This window comes from Xenopus tropicalis, chromosome 7, assembly GCF_000004195.4.
Source record: "Xenopus tropicalis strain Nigerian chromosome 7, UCB_Xtro_10.0, whole genome shotgun sequence".
Lineage (NCBI taxonomy): Eukaryota > Metazoa > Chordata > Amphibia > Anura > Pipidae > Xenopus > Xenopus tropicalis.
The window spans coordinates 112245694-112257139 of record NC_030683.2 but is presented as its reverse complement, the minus strand read 5'-3'; the positions used below and the strand labels follow the sequence as shown (position 1 = coordinate 112257139).

General features: G+C 39.7%; 1 protein-coding gene across 3 annotated transcripts in view; it reads left to right on the top strand.

Moving 5' to 3' along the window:
• Positions 1 to 3139: 3139 nt before the first annotated feature.
• mybpc2 (myosin binding protein C2) overlaps positions 3140 to 11446 on the top strand; it is a 60641-nt gene continuing 52334 nt past the window's right edge. The window contains exon 1 of one of the 3 annotated variants that reach the window (XM_031905793.1): positions 3140 to 3267. In XM_031905793.1, the coding sequence (XP_031761653.1) occupies positions 3246 to 3267 (22 nt within the window). In that variant the 5' untranslated portion in view covers positions 3140 to 3245. The remainder of the gene's footprint in view (positions 3268 to 11446) is intronic. The other 2 variants (XM_031905792.1, XM_031905791.1) reach the window with 2 other exon arrangements.

Here is an 11446-nt window from a genome sequence, read left to right as displayed (position 1 = left end):
AATTATGTTACCATGATTATCCTGTCAGCTAGTGATTATCACCAATGCCCGCCTAGTTATGCTTCAATGATCCAAACATGACTTTCCTATTACTTCCTGGTAGAATGAATTTATTTGAGAGCCTAGGAGCCACAGAGGTCTATTTCTCCAAAATGGAACTACTGTGGGGAATTGGGGCAGCTGTTCTGCATGCTGGGAAGTTTGGGGACACTTAAACAACTCTCTAAAGAAAGCAGAGATTCAAAATCATTATGTGATAGTAATGAGGAGGAAAAGCAGTGACATGCCCTTTTTACAGGTCTTTGGTGCACTTTTGTGGGAGGCTTATGGGCATTGAGCATATTGTCATCCAGGAGTTGAGAAAGGGGCAAGTGCTCAAAGCTGCCTCTCCATCTGTTTTCAAGCAATAAATATCAGTCAAGAACAGGAGCTTTCAGATGATTGTCGTTCAAATATTTTGAGGATCAATTTTGAGTGCTTTGTCCTCCATCCATGAGCTACAAAACCATGAGTTCTAAATGGGTGACTAAATGAGCAAAATCTCTATATGTACCATTGCCCTAATAGAAGACAACATAAGTTAGAAAATACAGAAAAAAATTCTTTGCAAGGACAGTCTTCAAGTAACCAAGTCTTCAAGTGCCATCAAGTAACCAGTGCCCATATAAAAGAGATTAAATGGACAAGAGATTTATGAAAACTGCCAAGGACTGGTGCATTATTGCATCCATGCTTTTTCTTAACACCAATAAAACCAAACAAATATGCTTGTCAAGGGGGTTAAAGACAAGACAAACCTACTCTTGTGTATAGGAGAATTATCTTGCTAGGTGCTCTCATCATCTCTCACCAGGATGTCTCAAGTCAACACTCAAGCCTCACCCATATGAACTATTTCTACTGAACCTGTAGGTGCCTGTAAATATTACTGATTTATACATTTTTCCTCATCATTCCTCATCCTCAACTTTTTTTCTCATCATTCCAAGGTTAATATGGCCAAGTGAAGGAGTTGTGCTTGACACAATTAATTCAGATTGGGCTTGTTCTTTGACAGAATGCTGCAATTTCCAGTGTGTGATGGCAAATTTACCCCTGTGCCCAACTCATTAGGTCTCACATCCTCAGTTCGTATTGATGCTGGCCACAGTGGGAACCCTGGAGCTACTGGTACCTTTGGTGGTGCTAATGGTGGTAGATCCAGGGATCCACTACATCATCAGGCACAATCCATTGGCTTCATCAGACTTCAACAGACTTACTGGATACAATGGAGCTTGGTTTCAAAACACACAAGTGCAAGAAGCGTGTTTGGACACAATTAGTCCATGTTGCTTTACAGATATGCTCAACACTAACAGCATAAAAATGCTTTATTTTTAATGTAAAAATAAGCTTTTGTAATGTAATATATAGAACTTACAGTTACTAAAATTAATGTTGGGTTTAGGCTTGTTGTTTGTTATTGTAAACAATCAAACAAACAAGAAAAATAAGAGATACCTTCTATCTATACTTACTGAAAGAGGGCAGACCTAACTGCTATCTTCTGAGGAGACGGGAGGCTTTAGGTGTGGATCTGGAGCATAACTGCATATATGTGGGTTGGCTGAACCAAGAATGTTATGGGATATGGAGCCTATCACTAAACTAGTCTTTCAAAAAAAAAAATATTTCTGTATGACACTAAAGTTCCAGAAGGTGCCTGTGACTCAAACACCTTTAGTAACTAATAGAGTGCGACAATTAAAGGGGGGGCATTAAATAATGCTCGTTTTTTTAAGTTTGGGTTTTTTGACGCCAAAACCCGTTTTTGTCTCTGAAATTTTTTTTACGTGTCTTATGTGACAAAACTGCAATAAATACGAAAATATAAAATACGCCATCTAAAATCTGACAACATCATGTAGAAGTCAATGGCACATTGCCCATTTTAAAACTGGAAGATTTTTCTTTGCTTTCTGGTTTTAGAAGTTTTTGAGTGTTTTTTGATGCTGGCTTTTGTGCGACAATACGAAAAAGTTGCTTTTTTGTGCGACTAAAAAAAGTTGCTGTTTCCGGTGGTTGGGGGGGGGGGGGGGGATGTGCGATGCAAAGCGACACGAAACAAATCTCAGGCTAGGGGTAGGCAGGAGAGGTTCCTGCCTGGCGCCCCCCAATCATTGCACCCTAGGCAGCTTCCTCTTATGCCTACCCCTAGTTCCAGCCCTGGTCAGTGTGATCCCAAGCCAATAACAGGATAACATAAAATAATAATAAGGTTGCATGAGTGCTAAGTGTTATTTATGGCTCTATCACTATCAAGCACCAGAGGATTGGGTCTAGACTTTCAGTTGCTGCTTCTGCTTCTCTATACCCTGTTGTAGAGTAAAAATATGGGACAAAGTTTAAAATGGTCATGGATGGTCATGTAATAAAGTTATGAACTTAATCTCTGTTATGTGGGATGCCCATGGGGCCACCAACCTCCAGAAACTTCTACAGTACATACAGGGTGGCACAATTCTATGCTGTGTTCTATAGGCACAAAGAGGTGCAAGGTGCAAGGAGTAAATGCATTTATGGCATTTGCACCCATTTTTGCTCTTTGTACCCAGATTTTCTTTCCAGGAAACCCTTCCCCTTGGACAAGGTCTAGAAACAGCAATTATTTTAGCTAATAATTTCATATTATCTTGTGCACGTTGTCCTAAAACAGAATGCGTTTCTAATTCTAGGAGTCCATGCTATAGTTCATTGTGCCATGGGCAATGCAACAGCGTGTCCTGCCATGTATTTCTGGAATGATTTATTAAATCAATTTGAAAGGGAAGGTTAAACCCTTGATTCCTGGATGGGGAATATGTTTATCTTTTCATAAACTCATTCCGAAAGAGATCAGCTGCAGCGACTGCATCCCCCCCTGTCTTTTTCAGTCTCTTCATGCCTATACATACAAGAGCAGCTGGTGCTTCTGTCTTATTTACAGATTATAAATTCGGCTGCAAAGCTCTTAATAACTTTTTCATGGGCAAAATGAGATCCCATCCCCTCCACTGCCTATTACTATTAAGGCATGAAGTCTCCCCCTCTAAGAGTTTTAGGGAAGTTTATGGAACGGTTTAGGAATTTGGCAACCAGTCCCTGGGGTCAGGTGACATTTGTCAACGTCTCCCAAGAGAGGAGAGGCTGTCTTTAAAGAGACAAGGAGACCACTCAAGAAGGAGTTTGTGCCTGGACCCAAGGAGAGGGCGACACAGACAATCATGCCTGAGCCAGCGAAAGCGGGTAGGACAGTTTATCCTGTATGCTCTCTTATTGGAGGATAGTTAGAAGATGGTATCATCATTAAGCTTTAAGTGAAGGAAATGTCTATAGGATTTTACTCTTCATGCAAAAGGAAAACACTGTGTAGATTTTGACTGCATAACTGGAAGACAGGCAACAGGTTTTCAGTACCTTCCACCAGTATTAATTATGACATTTATTGTAGATCCTGCCAATAACATGTATTTGCTGTATGCCTGTGCTGGTGGGATTATATTCTACTGGCATCTCATATCATTCAGTGGCTTCCTGGGGATGCTGGGGCTAGTAGTTCAATTCAAGCTGAAGACCTCTGACACTACAGATTGTGCTGCTTTAAACTTGAGGCTGGTAACTCAGCAGGATGGATAGATTTCAAAGTTATCTTCTCGGCACAGGCTTGACGTGTGCTGTAACCTGCTTTGAGGATTGTCTCAAAATAACTGTTGGGGACTGGTAGAACTTGCTGATTTTTTACTTTAATAGGACATTAATGGGACAGACTAACCATATACACAACAGAATTAAATCTACATGGCTGGTCACCTTTAATTCATGCACTTAACTCTCTTATCCACAAATCTTAATAAGCATGAATGTTAGGTTGGCTTACACTTTAACTTTCAATGAGTTTATCAAAACATATTTATACAGCATACTGCCCCGGCATAGTACTCTCTCTGCTGAAGTTGATGCCAGTCATTCTAGCTGAACATGACCTCAAAGGTCCATATGTAAGAAATATTGGTTTCACATTTCTGGTCTTTAACTCTTGAATAAAGCATCTCCCAAGTATAAGAAATGTATAAATAATAATTTAATGATCAGTATTCAGATCCTTAAAACAAACAGATAATATTTTTTATTATCAGACGGTCATTATCAATATCCTTATTATTATAAGAGACAGACATAACATATTCACTAGATTAAACTTATTTTGATTGCTTTGCTGTTTCTTGTAATAACAGCAGGTATTTTAAGACAGGGTGTAAGAATAATTACTGATTAAAAAAAGATGAATGTTAACAAAAAAGATTTAACTTATAAATGAAGACATTTGATAGAAAATGTATTTTTAATCTAAAATGAGACATCTGGTTTATTATCATGTCATCCTACAGTAATAATATATTTGATTTTACTGGTTATATAGATAGATGCAGTAAGACCAATGAAACATGAATTCTGGTTGGTTGCCACTGATTACTACTACAAGTAAAATGTTTGCGAGTTTGTTAATTCTGAGTTTCTCCTCAAAGGAAGTGGGATAATTACAACTGCGAAGTACTACAAACGCCATGAAACATTATCTTCACTTCCTAGGTCTTTAGAAGCAATGGGAGTCATTGGCTGTGTGAGTTCCATATAGGTAGAAGCAATATTTTGTATAGTGATAGCTTACCCAGTGGCACCATAGAGCTAAATTACAGGGTCCCTCTGCCAAATGTAAGCTGCAATAAAGTATTGTCCTTGGTAACATCTAGATCTCTTCTACATACATTTTCTTGGGAACAGACATTTATAGATATCTATCTATTTAATGCTAGGGATGTGTGAGAAGTTGAGTAGCAATGGAATCTCATATTCAGCAATGTATTACCTTCGGAGAGTGATATATTCATTGTAATATAATTTACTAACAAGTGCATAGTTTGCTCCAAGTCTAGAATCAATCTCAGGGTGGCCAGTCAGATGCTTCCTTTCAAACAGGTATTCAATAATTGCAGCCTAGTGGTCGGTTGTTTATATATTACTAGAACTGGAGCAAACTGTGCAGTTATTATCAGGAATTCTTACCAGTGGAAACCTGCTAAATCAAGGTGTTAAAAACAAAGTACACCTGTTCCTTGCGCTGCTTCATCTGGCAGTAACTGTGTTTGGCAATAGCTCTGGATGCCATGTTTGGTATTATGGAAAGTATTTGTTGTGCGTTTGTAAGGGGATCATACTGCAGTGGTTTGGCATCAGCCTAAATCAAGGAGGTGCTTGTGCATTATACCCCATAGAAAGCCTTATAAAATAAACCCCCCATTGTATTGTTCCATTAAAACATAACAATAGGTTGTCCATGACTTGTATAAAATACCCCTATGAAGTTAGTACAGACATGGGATGCGTTATCCAGAATATTGTGATTTTCTAGATAAAGGTCTGATAAACATTGTCTTTAAACAACTAAATAATTCCTATACAATGCACCTCACTTGAGTAGACTAAGTTGCCAACCTCTCTGGCTTACTACAAGTGCACCCAACCACACCCATTTACAACCAGTTATGCCTCCAGTTTCTCTGACCCCTGTATATACAGTAAATCTGGGGGTCCCCTGGAAAATATAGAAGGGTTGGGAGCTCTGGTAGACTCAGTCCTATCTCAGGTACATCTAACCCAGAATACTCATATTAAGACCATAAACAAGGTGCAAAGGATTTAGCAAATGTACCATTAACATCATAAAATAACTGCCCCCAACAAGCCATATCAAAACAGTTGTTAACCACAGTGGTAAAAACCCGAGTATATGGACAATGGCACATTGGGGAAAGTGACCTGATGTTTTATTGAATTTGTGTCTAGTAACTTATAGTAACCAGTTTAATTGCTGGCTTTCATTAGCTGTCGATTGGTTATCCGTACGTTATCCCGGAGTTTGCCTTCTGCTGGGACAGTTTCTTACTTACATTCCTTTCTTTCAAAAATGTAAACTTTCCATTCTTCCAAAAGAATTCCATATTGACAGAATGCATGCTGTAACATTGTTTATCACTACTATGTATAAAGAAAGGTGCCCATGTAACATAGCTAATCACTACTATGCATTAAAGAAAGGTGTTCATTACTAGAACCACTGGTGGGGCAGTGGGGAAAGACACATACCCTATAGGGTTTGTGCATTGGGATATTGGAGTAACATGGAGTGATGTTGCTCCCAGTGGCCTCAAAATATGTACCCATTTTTACATTTCTGACTTGGAGACAAGTTTTTAAAGCAGGGACACAGTTTTATTCCAAGCAGAGCCTCCTGCAGAGCAGCAGTCCACATGGGGCTACCTATGAACTTTTTTGTGTGGCTCCCCAACACTTTTTACATCTGATTGTGGCAAACATGTAAAAAAGGTTGGGGTCCCTGCTATAAGACACAAACAGCTAATGACATCCATTTGTGTTATGATACCCACTAGAATATTGTAGTCACCGTTGGCACAGATTGCAATATGCTGTAAAAGGTGGCAAAACATTCAAAACAATTCATTGCATAGATATTGCTAGATATTGCTGGAAATGTTGCTTGAAGTTTCTGCATTTAACATGGCTTCTTTAATTAAACCTCTTTGTGCCTACGGGCCTTAATGGCCCTACATTTACCCTACACTGCATTGCCGGCGCGGCTCAAATCCGCGGCGAATCGTATCTCCTGCTTGGGATATCACATGGACATTACGGCACAACAGTTGTCTGTCAGCGAACTGACAAATTATCTTTTATGTTCCACCAATTGTGCAGGAAAACATTGATTAAGAAAACTTTGTCCTCTCAAGAAATAAGCGCGACAAATTAGCGCCGCATTCCCGGCATGATATTTAATTTGCAGAAATACATTGCAAATTGTTGCTCTACGGTAATTAGGTCATGTCATCTGTCATATTCATAGGGCCTGCTCCTCTTTGGCTATAAAAGGGCTGATGTGGTTTTAAAAATAATTAGCTACTATTGATAGTATAAGAGCTGTATAGATGGTTATCATCCTTCCTGTTATAGGATATGGATGACATTATCTCTAGAGGCTGGCATTCCAAGCAGCACAAGAGAAGGCTGCAGCGTGCAGCAAAGGGTGCTCCGAGAGCCTGAAAAGAGCTTGGCAGGAGGATTAGAGAGAAATCAAATATGCCCAAGGTATTAAGGGGTCATAAATCAGAAAGATGGGATTTCAGCTTGACCTGTTTTTAAGACCATTAGGAATATACGCTTGCTCAGCATGTGCAGAATGAACTGCTTTGCAAAGTATACAGCAGTCTGCAGCAGTTTCATTGTAGAAAGAATGTAGATTATTATGATTTTCTGAGTCTAAGTTCAGCAACCCATTGACTAGTATGCCAGTTTATAGAAATATAATTCCAACCCAGCTGGAACAATATAGCTGATAGGTGGTGGTAGGAAGATGAAATATCTGTTGGCCATGACACTATGGAATAACTCTATTGAGCAGGTTCTTTTTCTATTGCTGTTTTGCTTTATTCAGTACCCCCACCCGTATATTCAGGTGCCCCGCAAACTTTACCCAGGGGGAGGCACAATACCCTCAAATTTTTCAGAATTGTGCACAGAGTACAGAGGAATGCCTCTGCTACCAATGGCTTATGGTACTCATTGGTTTTCGCCATGGCCTGCATTGTTGGCAACAATCTGACATTTGAACACTTTAAGAGGATTCACATAGTACCCAATGGGTCAATTTGGGGCAATTCAGTGGTGTTTTACATTTTAGTTTGGGCTACTAAATAAACCCCAATAGGAAAAACACCCCTAAATTGCCCTGCATGGCATTGCCATGGCTGGTTGTATTTATACCATGTTAAAACAAGCAGTCCATAAATACCACTACTCCTTTCTGCAGCCGTTTGTGATCAGAACCCTACTCTCAGAAACTGGACTACAATTGGGAGCCATATAGTAGTGTTTTGGGTCACTGAAACATCAATAAAATCCTATTTGATAAGAATGAATCCCTCTGTGAGAGAAATGGGTTATAGCATGACTTATATTCAGTTCATGTCACCAACTCTTTTCCCCCACATGCACCATTTTACCAACTAAATAAAATAACTATGTATTGAGACAACAGACCATATTACTACTGTATTAAATGTCATGTTTTTAGCATGGTTCTGTTCATTGTTATGTAGGAAAACACAAGCAGAATGCAGCTGTTGCACACTCAGCCTGGGAATATCATATACTGCCAGTATCTGTCAGGTGCACAAAGCCTCACAGCATACACCTCCATATCTCCATATATGACAAATCCATAGTCAGCTTCCACCCCGGACCACCGTAAACACTCCATTATCTACAGCCTAGCCCTAAGCTACAACTGTGTCTGTTCTGACAACCTTGAAAGAGATAGGTACCTATGAACCCTCATTAAAGACTTTTTTCAGAAGAGGCTACAACCCAATAACTGTAGATCACAACCACACAGAGCCACCAAAATCACCCAAACCATATCCTCCAATACAAATAGAAAAAAAGAGATAAACCAAATACCACTTGTAACAACATTTAACCCACTGCCAAATGCCCTCAATCAAATAGGCAGAGGGTAACAGATCCTACTGCATAAAGATAAGAGACTAAAACCCATATTTCCACCATTCCTGGTGGCCATACTTATTTTATTAAGTTCTCTTTCACAGCCCAGCAGTAATGGAACATACTCATTTGAATCAAGAAATGTAATATGTGCCCAAGCATCTCATCAGATAAAATACCTATTCCAGGCACATTAGAGGAATTTACTATCCATGGCTGCTACCATCCAACAATGTGGTCTACGCAATAGGATGCATGAAGGAGGTATTTTGACACGAGGAACTGGGCAAAGCCTTAGAAAAAGGACTAATCACCCTTGGTTCACTATAAACAATAAAAAACTGGACATGCCAATAGGAAAACAAAAGTGGGATTTATATGTTCATATAAATAAATATAGATAGTAATATATAATCTCTATAGCTAAAGGCCTTCATTGATAACCTCTACTTGCATGGCTTAATACATTTTGAAAGAATTTATAGGGATAAAGTGAAGATTGTACTCACAACTTTGCTGCCTCCACTCTGTATAACTCTGATTATGTTCCAGAGTTCAGAGAGCTTGTTGGTTCTATGCAAACAACTCAGTGCCCACCCCACCACCAGGGGTTCCCATTAAATGTGCTCTTGACCCCTTTTTTCTTCTTGTGTCCAATGGGGTGGAAAGTACTAAGCAAAAATCAGAAAAGGGGGCCTGTGCTCCCAGGTATAGCCACACGATGTATGTGTTCAGTTGGAGGGGTTCCACTACTGCAATCTTTGGCGCATCTCATGGTGGAGTAGAGAACAAAATAATAACTGACCATCTACTCTTTAGCTAGGGTGCTTGGCACTGGGGAGCCATATACATTGATTTCAATTACTCAAACCTTGGCTCTTGGGGGTGAGGAGCAAGATACAACCAAAAACAAAATAGGCCTCCTTCCCATGAACCTACAAAACCTGGATAGAGGGGATGCCCCATATCTACTTAAGACACCCTTACTTTTTTTGGGCTGGGTGCATTTTGATGTAGAAGTTACAGAGGTGGCCAACTTTGTATATTATGGGGTGAAGTTGCAGGATTGGACAGTTATTTTATAGGGTTGGACATTCTGGTGTATATTCTGCTTGGAATGATTCAGGGTTATGCAGTTTTCTTTATTGCTCCGGAAAGTGAAAAGGTTGCACATTTTTGTATGTTATGGGGCAAGATGCAGATTTGTGTGTTACTGGGGAAGTTGCAGGGTTGGGCAGGTTTGTGTAGAATAAACACAGATGACAATCAAGCAATGAAAGACAGATTTTTCCAAAGCAATTGCCATTGAGAGTACGGTAACTGCAGTCATTTTTTATGGTCTCTGCTGGTTGTGCAATCTCATAAACGTGCAAACAGACTTGTTACAAGCCATTAGCAGTCCCTGTACAACTGTAAGGATTTAATATGGTGTAGACATGACCTCTCACTTCTGCAGTGTTTCATTTTAACGTGGAGGTGAGTGGTGAAAAGTGGGGGATGGGGAGGACAGGCAGATCTACCTTCAAAAATGAACAGCTCCCTTCTGAATAAAGCTTACGAATGTGAGGATAATACAATTGCAGATGTTCCCTGAAACAGATATAAATATTTACATTATTCCATATGTTTCTGTATTTCAGACATTTGGCCTGCTGAGTAGGGAGACCATGGTCTTCATTTGTTCTGCTTGCTTCCAACATTTGACCATTAATTGCCCATTCATTGTGATGCCTTGGAAACAAAAGCAGAAATCCTATATGTTGTACAAATGGGAGGTGGGGTAAAATGAAGGGTGTGGGGGAGGGATAGAGGAAACATTGTCTTAGACCCAATATTAATTCATTAAGAGCACAAGGAAGCAAGAAAGTTTCAAAGAGAATATGGGGGACCAGTGGTGTAACTATAGAGGAAGCAGACCCTGCAGCCATGGGGGGGGGGGGGGGCTGTGGGGTCACGGGGGGCCCAGTTAGCTTCCTCTATACCCATTCTCTTACAGAAATACTTAAAAAAGAGAATTTTTTGATTAAATTGGTGTCTATGGGAGATGGCCTTCCCATAATTTTAAGCTTTCTGAGAATTTTCTGAGAATTTGGAGATGATAAATAATGATGATAGACACTAACTACCTTTTTATATGAATATAATTATATCCGGCAGGACATTTAGTGGAATTTAGGATGATGCATGTTGATAGTAAGTTAAGAGGCTGTTGAAACCAGAGGTTAAGTGTCAGAACATTTGGATTACCAAGGAAATATGCACTTTGCTGTGAGAAGTGCCTGCAGTGTGGGGGGCATCTCTGATTACTATGGGAAACCATCCCAGGGCAAACTTCACACGCCAGCTGCTGCTGTTGAACTACAACTCTCAGGGTTGCTGGCAGGGGGTGATCCTGGGAACTGTAATATATACAGCAGCTAGGGTATCAAAGGCCAAAGGATTACTTGCACAGACACCACATACACAAAAATATGAACAAGCCCCGCCCCATTGATTATACAACATACACATTTTTGTCAGTTATACAGTGTTTGAAGTAAATAAGTATGTAACATAGGCCAATACCCAGTGAGCAATATCAGTAGCACTATCAGTTCATGTGGTCACTTTGGGATACAGTTGGTCACCTATGGAAAACATATGCTCATTTTTTTACTTTGCAACCCGCCCTTGGGGGCATGTTAACATTGAGACAAACATCATTGTTTTCTAATTTGTAGGTGATCGTTTAAATCTAATTACTGTTTGGTTGCTATGGGCAACATCAGTGGTGAAGTTTGTCTCCAGTGTTAATAAATACGCCCCTTAATGTAATAAATGCCCCCTAGTACATTAAAGACTTAGCACC